The 18,786-nt window shown below is 38.4% G+C and overlaps 1 protein-coding gene across 22 annotated transcripts in view; it reads right to left on the bottom strand.

The window, feature by feature from the left end:
• Positions 1-18,786, bottom strand: part of MYT1L (myelin transcription factor 1 like) — a 321,134-nt gene that overhangs the window by 23,889 nt on the left and 278,459 nt on the right. For all 22 annotated transcript variants that reach the window (XM_054822319.1, XM_054822316.1, XM_054822318.1 and 19 more), the window contains 3 exons: positions 9,585-9,647; positions 5,309-5,392; positions 3,748-3,969 (listed from right to left, as the gene is read on the bottom strand). In XM_054822319.1, the coding sequence (XP_054678294.1) occupies positions 3,748-3,969; positions 5,309-5,392; positions 9,585-9,647 (369 nt within the window). The remainder of the gene's footprint in view (positions 1-3,747; positions 3,970-5,308; positions 5,393-9,584; positions 9,648-18,786) is intronic.

The following is an 18,786-nucleotide window of genomic DNA, read 5'->3' as shown; positions in this document are numbered from 1 at the left end:
AATAACCAATTTACATTTCATTATAAACTACTTCATTTACCTATCTACTGACTCCATGCTTACATGCCTTCCAATTTTCATACTGCTGATAGGTCACCTAATTTCACACTGGCCTCTCTTGCTAGCACAGGCTCCTTTTTCAAGTACAGCACTCTTAATCCTATGCTTCAAGTCCCTTCTGATAACCCCCTGTTGCCATTCTTTCGTATGCAAAACTCCTTGATGAAATAAAACTATTCATACAAATTTCTGCAGACAGGCATGGCTAACATTAAATGAACAGAAACCCTTTCTGGTGCCTTTGTTCATAGGGTAGGATTCAAAACTTACTGAAATTTGTGACTTTTTCAATTGACTACTTCTTTCTACTTCAGAAGCATATATGTACAAATATGTATATATTTAAATTCCAGACTACGTAATACCAGTTGGAGCAGGTGCTGATTTACCAGCACTTGTAACTCATCTCAAGAGTCCATTGATATCAGTGGAATTACACCATGCATACAAGGTGGAACAACAGCTCTAAGAAATCTCTTCTTCAAAAATCTCAATTTTCATATATATATATATATTTAATTAATTCAACAGTTGGCATCGTTTTCACAAGCCAGTCTGCTGTTCCAGTTTCCAGAGTATTGCAGCTGCTTGGACAATATCATATTAACAGCTGTCTATGAATGGCAGAATATAAAATCTCACATAACACATTAAGGACACTACACATGCCATTAATATATGTGCTTAGAGAAGTCTGCTGATAGAAAAATATTTGTACTGGGGCAGAAAAGTGACCTAGCAGGAGAGAAGCAAGCTGTACTGCCAAAATTGAAGATGTTTAACTACTACTATTTTTGAGCTTTTACTGACTCGGTTAATGGTCATAGCCCTGCATTCTCCCCACGCATGTTGGACACAGCTATATCTGCAAAAGGCTGTACATAAGCCTGGTTTCAGTCTGTAACTGTCATAGCACTGCATCTCTTCAGAAGGTGGCATTTGAGATTTACAGCTACAACTGTATAGCAAAATATTGTTAGAGGTAGAAGATGAGACCACAGCCCATTAAAATGGATATGCTAAAAGTGAGGGGATATTCCATCCTTAGGTAAGGAAATGCAGAGTGTGCAATTTTGGTGGGATTGGACTCCAGAGTAGGACACTTAGGTTTAAAGTCTGCATAGGAACTATGTGTCAAAGCTGCCATAGAGCTCTGGGGCCCGTTCATTTAACTGCACCCTTCCAGATCCCCTGCGAAGCACATTCAGGTCTCAGCTGGCACAAAGAATGGGAATGTCTCACAAATCTTCAGTCATTTTTGCCAGCCCAGTGTGGCTATCTTGCATGCCCCATCAACACTTCCAATGGCATAAAGTGTCTATGTGTAGGCAGGGGCATCCCACTCCCTGTTGATGCTCTCAGTGGCATTTAGGGTACAACTCTGATCAAGAGCAGGTGTCTACTTCACAGGTGAAGTGAACAACTCTCCAGGATCCATTGACTCCATTCGCTGGAAGAGGAGCAAAAGCACCTTGTTCCTAGGTGCTAGAATAAGTAGATTCTTAAAGTAGGTGAATTTTTCTGAAGCTCAACCTTACATGCAGAGTTTGAGTCAGTTGTCTATACACAGACATGAAATGCCATTTGAGAAAAATGTATCATGAAGGCCAGTAAATATGACACAGGACATACCACGGATGTGTGCCTTTCTGAGCAACAGCTGGAGGCCATGTAAATTAGCCTAAGGTGTCTAAAAGGGCTTCAAGCACTTTTCTTTGTATGAGCAAATGAACTATGCCCTTTTAACAGCATTTAAGAATTCTACAAGAATTAATCATATTTTTAAAATAATATGGCTTTTTATTAATATTGCCATAGCTTATGGAAGCTTCAAGAAAATGTTAAACTTGCTCACAACAACTTAGAATATTGGCACTTTGTTACATCAAGACAACTAAGTAAGATCAATCTACTTCATTCAGTCTTTTTAAGCAACTTTTCATCTTATGGTGCTCTCCTCTAACAATGGACCCTTTTGCCCAAAAACTAGTCTTATAAAGTAAGTCTTTTACATGTCTCAGCTTCTACTTAAGTTAATGGTACTCAAGAAAGCACATGGCTGCTATGTGGCTAAATGTCATATTTAGGTTTCTTGACTGAAAAAAAAAAATTAAAATTTTATTCTATTTTTTCATTAAAACATTCTTATTAAAAAATAAATATCTAGGTACCATTTGTCCCTTAATTTTTAAAAACAGTTAAATTAATATCAGTGTGTTCCTTTTAGAAGTTATTTATACTTGTTGCAAGAATTTTCTCCTTGAAAATGTAAATACTATGTAAATACTAATTGAAAGCAATGTCTCAGTAATTATATTGTATCTTTCAACTAAAGGTAAAATAATTTCAAAATTTTAATCATAGACCTCTATGAGTTAAATAAACGTTGCATCATTATGAAGAAAGCTAAACTGAAATATGAACACTGACACTGGTATTTTACTGAAAGTCAGAAACTTAAATCCACATGTGGACATCTGAACAAATGTTCGGGGCTTTTGCATCTGCTGCTCCCTAGAGCAGACTGTGAAATATATTTGACCACTTAAGTAGCACCTCAGGTCATGCACCAGAATCCCTTCATGGTAGGTACCATACAAACACTGAGTAGAAAAACAGCTCTGAACCTAAGCAACGAATAGGAACTACGTGCACAAAGTCTGGAGAGGCTGCAGTAAGGGTAAGGCTTTTGAGTTAAGCTATAAAGGGTTGTCAGATAAAGAATCAAAGGAGATAGTTACAGGCAAGAGAAGGAAGAAGTAGTACACTTTTCACCTCTATATCTAGAACTGACTACAAAACAAGATCATTTTGGTTTAGCTAACTAAAAGGTACAGAAGTTCAACTGAGGTCTGCCTGGAGAAGGGTGACAAATTAGGCACATTGGCTTGACATATTTGAAGTAATAGAATTTATAGTAGTGACTATATAAGAAGAAATTTGCTCTGGTATTATAGTCATGTTCAGGCTGAGATTCCCACCCAAAGTTCCAAGAACACTATTGCTTCCTCATAAGCTAATATCTAAAATGGCAGCAAGATTTATCCCTAATACACTGGCCACTTTCTCTTCCTTAATCTCTTAAAAGCGATGAAAAATGTCATCACTGAAGTTCTCTTATTTTTGCTAAGTTTATGAAAAATTGGGCTTTGCATTTCTTTTGTCAAATATCTGTATTCTGTTAGTTTTTATTAATCTGCTGTATTCTACTTTTTTTGTTTTGAGTGAACATTTTCATTACCAAATGAATAGAAGTATGGAACTGGTTCCTTAAGTTCTTTAGTTCCATGCTCTGATGTTTGGGAACCAACAATGTGTTTGACATCTCTGAAAACCAGGGCGATTCAGGTGTGTATTACAAAATCTATCCTAAAGCAATTTGTCCAGAGTCACTCAATAAAGCAGTAGCAGATTTACAGTTATTGTCATGCACACGTTTTTCCCTAAAATTTTCTGTGTATTATAGATTCAGATTCAGGTCTCTACCTGCAAGGACTTGCATGAAAAAAAATTGTGTGTCTTAATTTCCAGTTATCTACAAACATACGTAGGAAGATTAATTTTCAAAGTAATAACAAAATTCAACAAGAACAGAGAAATGCCATGACAAAAAAGCTGTATTTCAAATCTTGCTAATCTAACTTAAATAATAAGCGTAAGTGAAAAATATAAGCCATAGTTACTCACCTACGATGAGTAAGAAAACTACCACTGACATGTCCTGAGCCATCACATCCTGGGGTTGGACATGACATTCCTTCCGTCTTCACTGACTTCCAAGAGAACTGTGAGCCATTTAGGTATCCATCCTTTTGCCTTTTGGCAGCTAGAGGACACCCTGATGCACTGCGATGGGATGCATATTTTCCAGTTATATGACCCTGACCATCACAACCAGGAACTGGACATCTGGATAGCAGATAGATGAGATAAACTTTATTGTCTTGCCATCATATACCTGGTAGCCTCTACAACAAAGTCAAAATAAACCCGACATGAAAAGAAAAGAACAATCATGCACTGTGGTCTTAAAAATAGTCAAGATACCCTGTAGTGGGTAAAATTACAAGCAGAACTTTACTAATATGAAAAAAAAAGTGTTCTTTGATAAACTGTAAGAAGGCTAGCCAGTAGATGAAGTCACAGATGTTCATATTGTGCAATTGCAACAAAAGGACTGAGATATATATTTGAATTGCAGGTGTTCATTACAGTAAATATCACACTGGAATTGAAATGTTGGCTACTGAGCTCCACTCAGCAGGGAAATTGCCCATAAAAACTCTATAAGCATAAAATCCTACTTAGTATAATCCTTGGTACATTTTATTTATGTGTATGGAATTTAAACAAGACTTGTCTGAAGTCATGAAAATGTTAGGTATAAACAGTTAGGTATAAAGTGATCATAGCGCCTCATCAGAAACGCTGAGCACCTTTAACCACTCTCTGAATAGGAGAGATTATAACAAACTATGTGCTACAGCCTAGAGAGATCAATGAAGGCAGTTCCGTATTCATCTGATGTTTTTCCTTACTTGGGAATTCCCCCATACATTTGCCCTGTATATTTCCAAAAAACAAATAACCAGGGTTAGAAGGAACAGGTTAGAATCTTCAAAGTGAAATGTTTAAAGAAAATAATGTTTTTTTAGTGTGCTGCTACATAACACGTGTCAAAACAAGGTTGGTTACTTCACTGTTTGTCCCACACTAAAACATTGCTGCAGGTCTCCACTGAGGATCCAGTCCTGCATGGTCTAAGCAGTCACTAAACCAGCTGAGTTCAGTGGCCACAGGTATCAGAGCACCTTGCAAGAAGAAACCACGACCTGTATAGGTAGGCATTTGTTCCTCTTGTAAACTGCATAAACAGTCAGATTTGTTGCAGCAATCTCATATAAATACTTAGTTCTCTATTCCTATAACTACTTTATTTACCATGTATGGTTTGTCTATGGTACGCAAACACGTTTAAGGTTTTTTCCAGGAGATAAATATCTCTGCAATGTTTTAATTTCATGTGAAAGAAATCGTATTTCAAACTGTTTCTAAATTGTAGAAGATTGTATCCTTGGCTAGAATAAATCATCACCGATCCTTGATTTGCAGTTCACTCATAGAAATCAATGTGGCCATCTGCTCTTGGATAACTATCACACAATAATATTTAAGCTTTAATAAAAAGCTGAAGAAATGTATGACGTTATAAAATACATGAAGGCCTTTTGACAATATTTGTTCTCACCTAATTGGCTCTTGGTCTTCTTTGTCTTCCTTGCTTTGTGCTATCCTGATTCCACTTTTCTTTGCTCGCGGACAGCCTGAAAGACTGAGTGAGAGAAAACATTTTAAAATGCAGTTTCTCATTCTTAGGTATAGTTTACAAGAGATACATTTTCTATCTGAAAAACTGGCAGAATAGGTAATTCCATCCAGTTTCCAAAATCAAAGCTCAAGCCGTTTAAGCAAGGAGAGCTGCAGTATGCAACCGCGAGGGGGAATCCGCGCATCTCAGTTTGCGATGGCGGGAAGGACTGCAGGCACTGTGCAGACCACACGCACAGGCAGTCCCCGAGGAGCCAGGGAAAGCAGATCTTAAACCCTCTGCCTAATAATCCCTCCAGCTGACTCAGCAGCAGCAGCAGCAGCAGCAGCGACAGCTTTAAAAGACATAGACGGCAGTGTTTCAGGGCTGAGAGACATTCTGTCCTCTGTATGTCTGAGAGGGAACGAAGAGTAGGCTTAAAAAACAGGAGTCTTTGGATCTCTCGGTAGGACTAAAGATTTCTCTAGGGAGCACATCAGAAACACTATCAAACCTTCTCAGTCGTCAAGTAAGAATCCTATAGAACTGTTGAATAAAAACACAGCAGAGCTCAGAGCTGTACAATGTCTTCCTGAGAAAGAGTTTAAGTGCTCGGAACTCACCCAGACAAAAGATTTGGTAGAGACAGAGTTATATGTTAGGCTAAGCAATGTTACATTTAACTAGACACCTAGGATGTCGGTTTCAACCACATAAGATGGAAAAAGATATATCTTTTCCAAGATTTTATAAGCTCAGCTTTCCCTTTGCGTATGAAAAATTCATTATAGAAAACATTTAGTAGGCTTGACAATGACTTTAATAGATATTTAAAGATTTTTTTAAGTAGTTGCTATCTAAGGACACAAATATGTCTATCAAAAAATCATGCTTTGTCCTGCATATAAATGTTATTTCCATCTTAACATATCAATATTAAAAAAGAAATCCATCAGCAGAACACCTTCAAAAGTATTGCAATAAGAGACAAAGTAGTGTTACCAAAGAAAAATTTCCGCAGAGAAAGAAACTAAATAGAAGATTAAATTTTTGTTTTCAGCATAACAAAAGATACTTCAGTGTTGTATAGTAGACCCTGTCTGCAGGAAGAAGAGATAGAATCAGTGGTAGCAAAATTGTTAGTTATTTTGTCTTGTCAAGACTAGCAAGAACTGGGAGGAACAAGCAGAGAAAAGAGTGATGCAATCACAGACAGAATTCCATGGTGGTAAATAACAATAGACAAAAATAGAGGTTACATGCTGTAAAGGCATAAATAAGTCAATTAAAATAAGGGAGGAATGTTAGCACAAGATATTGGACATAGTCTATTACCTAGCAATGTTTGGTGAGATGGCATGGCTACCCCTGTAGCGGTAAACAGAAGGGATCTAGAACTGCTGTCTTGAGCCAAGACCAGCAAGCTCACATCCATGCAGCTAACCTCTCTGTCGCTGTAAAGCAGGACAGCTACACCCATATTGCTTACAGAGAATGATCTGGACCCATGCTGAGCCCCAAATCATGTCTGAGAATTGCCTGGGAGAGTTTCAGTGCCCCAGGGTCAGTACCATGCCAGGGGACACGCTAACAATTTACTAGTGTAGGCATCTGCACTCTGATGCTTGGACCTGTGCTCTCATCCCATTTCATTTTCTAGTTTAAATGCAGCTGACAGTCTTCCTTTTTAAAGCAAGCTGCTGTTTGTTCCAACTTGCATAGTGCACACCAAAGTATCATAGTTCCCTGTGTACAAACTAAACCTCAGAAAGCCTGTGCCACTTAAAAACAGTTTTCTTTGAAAATAATAATAATATCATAATCTGTAATAAGGCAGAGGCAGGAGAAACAGAGTCTGAGGGATTTAGAATAAGAGGAAGCAGGCTCTGGGGCAGGCGGGCAGTTCAGGAACAGGTTGGTCCATTCCCCCCATCCAACGTGGACTGCAGAAAGTGAAGGGGAGAGGACAGGAGTTACAGATATCCCTAGCCTATCTGTGAGACTAGTTGTATCCACTGTGTGAGAATAATCAGGTTTTGCACCCGAAAACTAAATAGTTAATAGAAATGCCTCAGAAAGCAATACTTTTTTTAGTAGGTGTACAGATGGGTATGCTTGTAGATGATGACATTTTCCTAACAAAATCTGAATGAAGAATTTGTGCCTTGACTAATGATTTAATGCTTTCTACATATTAAATCAATTTAATTATCACCTACTTATTGGTATTTTGGTGCATCATCTTTTTGCAATAGATCTTTCTATTCTGGCACTATGATTTATTAGAAAATTCTAAGACCTTTCAGGTCCTCTAAACAGACATTTCCAACAGACAGCTTCTGAGGTTATGATTAATTCATTTCTCCTCTGACAGCAGATTCACCAAGAAAACATATGTCAAGGATGAGCCTTTGCTTTAATTTTTTTGATCCTATAATAACCAAAAGCTATTACAAAGTAAACATATTACTTCACTTTTATATCAGTTTAATTCCTTATATATGAAGATAAAAGAGAACAAGGGAAATTCAACACCGGTAAATACGATGTAACTTCTTGCATACATTGAATGGGTGTGTGGAGCTACGGCGACTTATGGCAGAGTTAAATCTGCCTTCATGTGCGCTTGCTGTTGAGCAGCCATTTTAAATACAAATGATACTGAGACATCTCGGCAGCCATTTAGGAGAGAAGCTTGCCATTCCTTTCCTTCTGAAACTGAAAGGGTTGTAAGGGATAGTATGAGATACAAACAAAAATGTGACACTTGGCCTTCTGCATCTTCACTGTCCTGCCTGTTTCTGGTTAAATATATGACCAAATACATAAACAAGTTCCTGAAATAGCAAAGTCGGGGCATAGCTACACCAAGCATATTGTTGCTAGAGGTGTGAGCTGATAAAGCTACATATAGTTAAAGGTAGTTATAAATTTGGCCTTAAATCCCTTTGACAGTGTGATTTAATCTCCTGCATCATGTAAGTGCTTTTAAAATGTTTACATCTTCTCCTTTATAATGTTATTTGTACTTTCGATGTTTAACTGTGCATTACAGAAGTTGTCATTGTGAACTTTTCATTTTTACTGCATGTAAAAGTATGGCACATTCCCAATCTCTATGTTATTTATGTTTTAACTTTAAACTTTTTGTTGCTTTTACTGGGAATACATTTAAACTGGGAATTTGTGCATTGACTTGTTATAGCCAATTGTAAACCTATGAGGACTTGGTGAGGCGAGCAAATATCCAGACTCAACAGTATTTCTATGCATGGGAGTAAAGAGCCTTTGCTAACAAAAGAGAAGTGGGCTACACTATTATTCTTTGATTAAACAGTGAATAGCTATTTACAAAATACGGTGCAGCTCTTCTCTACTGATTCATAGTTCTCAAATAGCCACAGGAGAATTGCTAATTACACTGCATTTGTAACATTACCTCTACAGTGGTACCACCGTAATTCATTTTGGGGTTACCAACAATACCCTAATTAGTAAATGTGAAGCTTTCTTTGGCCCTTGGTAAGGACCACAGTTATAGTTTAAGCAGTTAAGGTAACAGCTTTCATCCATTCTCTTTCCATTCTTCTGGCTTGACATAGTTATGTACAATGTGTTGCAATTAAAAACAAGCCAAACTTTATTCTGAAATGTACTGAGACTGGTGTATATTAGATGAAAGAGGTACTTTTTCCCTCTGATTAAAGGTGGTAAGACTTCAACTGGGAGAGGAGGTAAAGAACTGGATCCAATTTTGCATTTCAAGAAATAGAGGGAGTCTGGAAGAGACTGACAGGAAGAATCAGGAAATATAATTTCTGGGGGAAAAAATGCAGGAATGGGATTTGAGTCCAGAAAAGGTAGGATTGTGAGGAGAAGAGTTAAGTCATTTAGAATGTAAAGCAGTAGAAAGTAGAAAGTTATGAATGTTGAATTGCTTCCCTGGGCTAACAGAGAAGGTAGAAAAATTGAATTCATTTTCTACAAAGATTTTGCTAGATATCAGCAAAAATCTTCCTACCTATTTGGGTAGTGAGCCACACTGAAACTGAGAAATGTTATTCATTGGTGATAAATAGAATGAGTTAGACTAATGTATGTCTACGTACAGCACTCGATCCTACTTCATTGCTGAGAGAGGGAAGAGAGTTCTGTTGAGGTCCCTTCTAGCCCTTCAGTTGTTTGATTTAAAGAACAAAAATTTCTCTTTACGTACCTTCGATGGGAAGCATAATTTCCAGTAATATGCCCAGAGCCATCACACCCAGGGGTGGGACACCTAGAATAATAATGGAAGAGATATGGAGCGGTGTTACTGACAGGAAAGATATAGCTGCCCATTAAAAAACATTTACTGGCTCAGTCCTTGTTTCCACAGGTGCCAGCCCTGGGGACCTCTAGGCATTGCTAAACCTGAGCTTAATTCCACACTGGGGACAAACATACTTTTTTTAATTCATAAACTGTTTTTGTCTGCTACTCCTCACCTGCCCACTCAAACACTTTCTGGATATCTCTAGTATCAGCAGATTAGTGGAGATTTCCAGCAGCAGCCTGACATCCTCACACCACCAGGAATGAGTAGGGTTGACAGCACATGGGATATCCCCATGGTGTATGCTTAGGTAATAGCTAACACTACAGCCAGCTGTTTTGTTTTCCATCTGGGCTATTGCTTTAATCCCACTGCACAGTGTCATGAGGTCGCACCACCTCTCCATGAAGCGAAGGAAATGCTTAAGGAAAAGGAAATGTGTAGAACGGGAAGTAATGCTGGCCCCTTACAGAGAAATGGTAACCCACCCAAACACTCCCAAACACCAAGCTACAGCATCAGTCAGAGAAGACACTGATACAGCCATCAGTGGAATTTCTAGTAGTTGAATGACATTAGAGTCATCAAAGAAAATGGGTAGTTTTTTCTACATTGCAAAGATGATTGCGATCACCACAGAATAAGCTAAATTATAATGCTAAGTACAATCATTAGCTGGTATTTGAACTGCTACACTAAATCACAGAAAAGACAAAGGAAGAATTAATTTATATTCTTTTTACTGAATAGACGAATGCTACATGAGTTCCAAAAAGTCGCTTTTCTTGAGCCTGAGTTTTGAATGTTAGCCATGCTTTAAAGCTTCATTTGAAGAAAGCATTCAAATTCTAAAAAGCATGCGCGCAAATTCAGATGTTGCATTCTGAAACATCAGATTTACATAACACTGAATTTTTTCACTAGTTGAATCCAGAGTTCATGCAGATTTTGGCTTTCACCCTTTAGTTACAAGAGTGCTTTCCTCAGAGTTGGTCCATACTGGTAAACTTTTGTTTCACGAAGGTTCCTGCAGAGACTTGAAAGTTTCTTAAAATCAGGAATTAAGCAACCCAGAATTTAGTGCAATAGGGCTGTCATGTTCCATTAAGCTGAATTTTAGCTCTTTAAAGCCAGTAAGCATTACCTACTTCTGAGGAGCTCAGCAGGGCCAAACTTCAATCATGATTAATGCAATCTTGAAAGAGATAAATTAAACTGGAATTTGTTAAATGAAGTTCTTATATGGTCTTCATCTGGACCAGTTCAGTTATTCATTAGAAAACATTAAATACAGAAGCACTTCCAGGATGTAAGTTGGTAAAACCTCTGGGGTTCACTATGTGACTGAAGTTTCTCTTCTATATAACAAACAGTCTGTGTGCTTTGGACAAGAATTCTAAACAACATCCTTAAAGACAATTCTCCTTTTCTCTTCCTTTATGTCTTTGCACAGGACCAAGTATAAGACCATGATCTTGACTAAAAGTATAAGTATTACTGTCATTCTTAATATCTTAAAGACCAGTTTAGAGGTTGACATCACACATTAATCTTTCTGTAGAAAGATAAACCCCCTAGTTTTTGCATAGTTTCTTCTGTCACAAATTAGGTAAAAATATGGCCCTTGGTGAAGAAGTCTGTATGGCCCTTACAATTTATTCTCTGCTGTGGTTGCACACGGCTAGCACAAACTTTGGCTATTTCTTTAAGTTAAAAAATAAATGGTTCGGGCATCTTATATAAAGGGTCTTATATTTTAAATACTTCATATCTAAATATATAGATGTTCTCACTAGTTATTTTTATTTTTATTTTTTGACAAATGTTTTGAGATCTGAAGAGAGAAAATCTATTGCTTCATGTGTTTTTTTTTTAAATGCTAGGTATCTTCAGTGATCTACAATGCTTATTTCCTATTTCCATCAAGACCAGCTGCATCATTGAAGCCCGACTGAAGCCTCTAAAGATGTTGAATCAAAAGATATGGGAATAAGTATTAATTAAAGGAACTGACTAAACTTTGGCTCTAAATTCCATGGCATTTAAATGAATAAAGGAGAACAAGGAGCCATGAGACTGTTCCTCTGCAGTCTGAGGTACTACAAGGATTCCATCTTTATGAACCCATGCTATTTGAAGCCACCATTTTCCTCTACAGACTTTTCAATCTTTTTGAGAATAAGCTATTATCGAAACTGAACAATGGTTTTTCTCATCTTTTCCAAGACTTTTGCTACAGGCAGGCATGATTAATAGTGTCTTAACAAACAGGATTTATAAGATGCACCAGTATATCCAATCCATCAGTCTTAAAATTAGACCATTACACCTCAACCATTTGGACAGTATTACACAATTTAAAAACTAACTTATTTCTGTGTCATTTAAAAGAACCTTAAGCAACTGAAGCTAAAGAAGAAATCATCCTGCTGTAAATTGAACTGAGTATCTTCACAAAGGGCTCTGTACAGTTCACATCAGTTTAAAATCATACTTTTGATTAAACCAGAAGAGATTTTTTATGTAGGCAAGGATTTTAGAAAGACCTTTCAGATTTTGATTTTGGCACTACAATATTTGTTGTCAAGTCTCATAAGCTTATATTGACCTAAATGTAACAGATGAAATGAGAGTTTAGTGCAGTTGATAAGAACATTTTAAAACCCTGGAACATTTCTATTTACTGCTCTTTCCATTCTGTGGGCAACCATTGTGAAATACAGGATGCAGATATACAGCAGTCTGTTTCAACTATAAAGTTATTACAGTATTTATTTGTTATCCTAAGCAGATTAGATAAGGAGACAACTACAACTCCTTGTACCACTGGAATTGTGAGTCTGTATTTTTGGAATGTCTGATCATACGTAAGACTTGCATATACACTACTACTTTACTATCAGCTACTACCTATATATAATGACTTAACCGATCACATGTACATGAAGCAATGCCAGAAAAATCTATGAACAGGTGCTTATAAGAGGCAAGTGATGCAAAATCCTTTGAAAATGACTATCAGAGTAAGTGGAAAAAGAGATATACAGTTTCCTCTTGCTTAAAGTGAACGTAATTTGACAGGATCAGAAGCTTATTTGTAGACTCTACATAATAGCTTATTGCAGCAAAGGAAATACTTTAGTACTGTAAAGAGTGAGGTGACAAAAGGAACTCACCCTGTAAAGAGCGAAGTTCAGAACTAGCACTTTACCACAAATTCAGGGCATCCAGTAAAAGAAAGCTTGTCAGTGAAGGAGAATGCGGTTAGCACTGCCTTGATGTCCCATTCAGTTCACGGAACATTCCAGAGAAGTTTTTTTGGGAACATAAGCATAAGCAGAAAGCAGGACAGGGCAGCAGAACAGCAACCGCTGTGGCAGCTGGATTCACTATTGGGCTTAGACTCCATAGCAGGAATGAAATAAAGGTGAGAGCCAAACAGATAAATACACTTAAGCCCCACTACCCATTCTTCACTGGGAAAAGGACTGAAGGTGTGTAGCGATTAGAAGGACTTTCAGCAGCTTGAAGGAACTTAGGGAGGTTCCTGGGGCTGGGGAGAAAATGGCTGCGATGCCCAAATGGGCTCTGGGAGGATTTTTCCAAATGCCAATGGTTAAAAGCCTTGCTGCAAGCTCAGCTCGGGAAAAAAAAAAAAAAGCAGCTAACATCAGCATAGCAGACTACAAATAAGATCCACATCTAAATCTATATTCCTAGGCTTTTATCTAGGTCTACAGGAGCTAGATAAACTTACATGTAGCTTACATATTCAGATTTATTGCTCAACTAGCATGAGACCAAATAGGATGTTACACAAATGTGCAAAGACAGAACCGAGGTAGTTTTGTTCTCATTACTGTGTATAGTTTTGGTTGACTTACTTTTAAAATTTATTTTAAAACATAAATTATCTCTAAAACATACCAATAAAACAAAGATATAGTAATCTGCAATATAATGAAAACACTTTGCTTTTTTTTTTTTTTTTTTCCCCTTTTAGAGATTTTACCACAAAACGACAATGGCTTTTTGGAACCAGAAGGATCGCACTTCCCTAGGGAGGAGGCAGCTCTCGTGGAACCTTTTGCAGCACACCCAGCCTGACCACAGCTCAGAGCCTGCACTGAGCCTTGGGCTCAGGCTCAAGCTCAGGCTCCCTCTTTCTCTCTCTCAGAAACCTTCGGTTGAGATTCAGCAACGCAGTGAATTCTATTTCCATCTCAGTCAAATCTTGTCTTTAAGGTTTCAACAGTTTGTATGTATAAATCCTTCAATCTAGAATTATGTAAGCCCAAACTCAGCACACCGTGAAAATAAAAGTCAGGTCATTGTAACACATGGTTGCATTTTTCACTAAGTAGGGTGATAATGTTCACCTTGATCATTAGAAACAGTTTTAGCAACGGTAACCAATATAAGTTCTTCTTTTCTCTCTGTCTCTTGCCCCTTCAATCACCTTTGGTCCCTTCTATGCCCAGCACCAAGCCCTCTCCCTCTGCACTTTCATCCTCACTGCTCTTATCACTACAGCCTGGTTTTCACTAAGGAAAGGGCATGTTATTAAGTTAGGCTGTAGTTTTCATAGGAATTGGCAGGTTTGTACGTTATTTGTGCACCTTTTTTTAGCTATAGCTCTTGGGGGATTAATAATAGCACTCAGTGGACACTCTAAAAACAAAGGAATAATAACAGTCACTAATAAAGGTGAAGAGCATTGATTCTGCAAACTGCTGCAACATTTTATTTTTGTGCTGAGGAAATTTGCTCCCATGGAACTGAATTAAGCCATTAATTTCTTTCACACTGGCTGTGCCAAGAGCCATCAGATAGTAATCCTTTCCAGGACCCTCCAAACTATACTGGGATTCAGTTGCAATGGGTTGCTACACAATACCTTTCATGACCAGTTATTAGTAAGCTGGTGTATCAGTTCTAAATACTGATGTTACTTTTATTGTTTAGTTGACAGCACTTAGCACCTACTACATTGTGGATCCAACCTTCCCTTGAGTAAGTAAATGAATACACATATAAATAATACAGTCTACCAGACAGACTATGTATCCTATCAATTACTAATATTTAAAGCAGACGTAGCTAGCGATGCAAAAGAAAAATCTTATTGAATTGAATGGGGGAGTAAACCAGTATAGTTGTGCAAAAATTCACAATGGTTCTTCAGAATGTTTCACAAGGCAAAAGAACTGGGATTTAATACAAAATTATATCTTTCTCATAGTTTTATTTTGGCCATGCTGTCAATCTCTGTAGTAGAGGTGTGATTTTCTGCTGAAGGTTCAGAAAGGCTAGAGAAATATAATCGTTTCCTGTGGGATTTTTTCATAGCAGAAAGTAGAATTTTTTATTGTCTGGTGGTTTCCATGTATTTGAGATTCTGTTTTATTTGACTGAATCACCAGGAATGGAATTCATAGGTTGGGAGGCTGGAAGACAGACACAATAATATTTTGCATTTCTATCTCTCATCTGAAGATCTGAAAGTACTTTACAAACATTAATGGGTAAAATCTCACAATACTGCTTTGAAAAAGGGAAGAATTTGGCAGAGGAAAACTGGGGCATAGAGAGGCTAAATGACTTTACGCAGAAGAGGAAAACGGGCTAGAAGTACAGATTCTTACTCACTGCTCTGTTTGCAGCTATAAAGCTATACGTCTTCTGAAACTACATGTGGATTCATAACCAAAATATTGCGGGGGGGGGGGGCGGGTTCTAGTCAGGTAGTCCAGAAACAAAAGGTTGCAAAGTGAACCTGTAAAGATACAGTGTTTGCAGTTCCCTCATTTGAATATGTGAGGAAGGAAGAAGAAAAGGGGAGAGGGCAAGAAAGGGAAGGGATGAGAAGAAACTTTGTCAAACTGAGAAATGGAGTTTCCTGTAAGGTATGGTAAGTTTGTTGTATGTCTATGCCTCTATGAATCTGAGGGCTTGTCAGAAAACAACAGGTTTGCAGCTTTTGACAAACAAGTCCCCTTTTTAACTGTTGAAGAGGCCCAAAGAGAGAACAAGTTTCCCTCCCCCCAGCTCCTTCCTGTGCCACTCGCCGCTGGCCTGCAGGGCGAGCGGATTGCTCCAAAGCAGAGCCGTGTGGTCCTCAGCGGCGATCTTGGGGCCACAGGTGTGTCAGTAACAGTCAGGGCTGCGGTTATCGTGACGAAAACACCTATTTAGCAGGAACCGGACAGAAACCAGCAATTGCTTTGGCCTTCACCTTTCTGAGCGGTCAGAGCAATGCCTCCCAGCCATTCCTGTTCTAGCCAGCTCTCTGAGAGCAATCTGGATGTGTAAATCTCTAAGTTATTTTCAGTCCCAGGTATTTTGGAGGATTGTCAAGCTCTAATTAAGTATGTGAAGTGGGAATGCTGATGATCCCTTTCTTCATGAAGACACAGCAGAAATGCCGTTGTCTGGTCTAATGCCAGTAGGAACACAGATGCTTTTCCACTTTTACCCTGTTGTCTTTTATCGTCTATTTTTTTACCACAGCATTGGACTTCTGAATTCCTAAAGTGTTGATACTTTCTTTTGGTACCTAGACAAAAACTTGCACAACCTATCTGTCATTTTGCAATGAAAACTTGTTTTGTTAGGATGGATTAATCTTCTCTTAACTTCCCTCAATGAAGCTGTACATCTACATACTTCTTCACTCTTTATTTTACTCCTTCCATTTTCTTTCCCGATGCTTCTGTCTCCCTGTTTTCAATCTGTTATCCTTTTCCTACAGTGGAGCAAGTATTTCCATTTGCTTTTGCCCCATGATTTGCTTTTCATCCATATTCCTCTACAGCATTTCTCTTCCACATTCTACAGCTTCCTTTTCCAGATCCTTTTTCTTCCTCATTGTCTCTTCTTGTCACTTTTAAATTTCCTCTCTCTCCTTTTTGCATCTTTTTTCTCTGTCCCCTTTGGCTGATGTCTTCATTCTCTGTTCCTCTCTCATCCTTTCCTCTTTTCATGATCTCTAATAACTTTGAAGTCGACAATTCTTTCTTCTTTCCTCCTCTTTGTTGCTTCTTTCCATTATCTCTTCTTTCATCACCCTTCTTGTCCTCCTGCTCTTTTCTCCCAGCTGATTTTATCTTTCCCTTAGTCTGCATTGCTTGTGGTCCTCTCACATTGCTGGGATGACTGGGTACACATTGCATCCTTGTGTCAGGGGAGAAAACGCTGTGTGTTGTGAAACCTTAACATAGAATTTCTTGGCTGCCAAGACACAATGAGTCATTTTAAGTATCTTGCACTCTTTTATTTTCATTAAAGTCCTTGTAAGCTTTATCATTGGCTTCAAAAGGAGCAGAACCAGGCTAGCACTGGGCACTTCTGAAAATTGCATTCAGAGCTCATTTGAAGCTCATCTGAATTGGTTCAGGAGGCAATATAAACTCTGTGGGACAGGTATGCAGATAATGACTATTTCAGTGGATCGTGAGTCTATGGTTTTATGTTCAAGGCTAAACCTATGTTCTAGTCCTCACAAATATACCTACAAAAGCATGTGAAGTCAGACCCTTATAAATATCAAAGGTTCATAAAGATGTGTTGCAAGATAAAAATAAAAAAGAAGTTAAATTTAGATTCATGTTAATTATTTCCCTGTATTCAGCCTAACTAGGAATATTCAATCACACAAATTTAGTTTTAGCAAAAGTGCAAAATTTTACTTTTTCATATGTAAAATGCTACTAACATTTCTTACTTTGCAGAATGCTACTGACATGACAGGCCTCATTGGAGGTAATAGGAAAATTTTAAACCCCAAACCACAGCAGATATAAAGGAAGAGGATTTGAGGAAATAAGAAGAAATGGCAAAAAACCAACCAAACAAAAAAATGTGGTGGAATGGCAAATGAGTGAATTGAGAAAAATCTTCTTCTAACTTGTGAGTTGCTTTTAGCATTGGATCCAGTGCAGTTCCAGTAGGAACGGGCAGGAGATAGTGGGATCCAGGCAAGGATCAATCCTGGTGGGGCATTACTGAGCCCTCTCAGAAGACACTGGGAGCAGTGCAGGTTGGAGATTGGAAAGAAGTGTAGAATGGAAGGATTTGCTGTTACCACTTCCACTGTACAGTCTTTCTATCCATGAGGAATGGTGCCAGGCCTGTGGAGCTAGTCCAGGCATGAGACTAAAATAATTTTGGCTCAGAGGCTTTGTGGAGTAACTTTAGTCTCTTCTGTCTCTGCTGAGAGATTGCTCTGTCTCTCTCTTTGCCCCTAGAAATCCCCAGCAATCGAATGGTTCTAAACTGGGGATGGCTGACTGCATAATCTTCTCCTTAGTTAAAATTTAATTAATTCCCTGACTCTTTGCATGTACAGTTTCTGTGTCCTAAGCTCCTGGTACTATCTGTATTGCATTCCTGCATATATGTGGGGGTGAGAAAGAACATATGTTTTTTAATTACACTGAAATCCATTTTCCTATAAGCAGACTAAAATGCATCATGCTGGCATTTAAAATATTGCTGTGCACTCGAATGCACAGATACACACAATGCATTTTAATTAATTATATCTCTTTAGAAAAAAAATGTTCCTGTGCCTTCAGTTACCACCTCTGCATGCTGCCTGTTCTGCTAGCAGTCAGGACTTCCCATCTTCCCAGCAGCAAGTGCCATGACGTGCTGCCCGCTGTTCTCACATCTAGCACCAGCATATACCGCCTAACATGCCATTTGCCAAAGGCATGGTGTGTGCCTAATGTGAAATAGCTTCTGTGCACTACCCAGGGGGTGCTCCGTTCACAGAAGCTGCCAGGGGGAAGCTGTGAATCAGCTCCCTCCCTGGGCACCTTGCCCACGCTTTCTCTCCTGCCAGCATCGCCTGCCTTGGAGGCAGCACCGGCCAGCTGCAGATCCCCTCCCCGCAGCAGAGAGCACTTCCTGGCACCAGGGATGAATCAGTTCCAACATATGCAAATTCACATGTTCATTTCCAAACACCTCAGCCTTTGAAAAAAAGCTTCATTTTTATAACGAAGCATTAACATAAAATGATCGAGGCACAGAGAAAAATGCAGGAGAAGATAGCCTTAAGAGAGCATGCCTTACAGCTAGGAGCAAAGTGAGTTCTCTG

Source organism: Grus americana, chromosome 3, assembly GCF_028858705.1.
Source record: "Grus americana isolate bGruAme1 chromosome 3, bGruAme1.mat, whole genome shotgun sequence".
NCBI classification, from domain to species: Eukaryota; Metazoa; Chordata; class Aves; order Gruiformes; family Gruidae; genus Grus; species Grus americana.
Note: the sequence above shows the minus strand (reverse complement) of the source record. Positions and strands in the feature narration are given on the sequence as shown.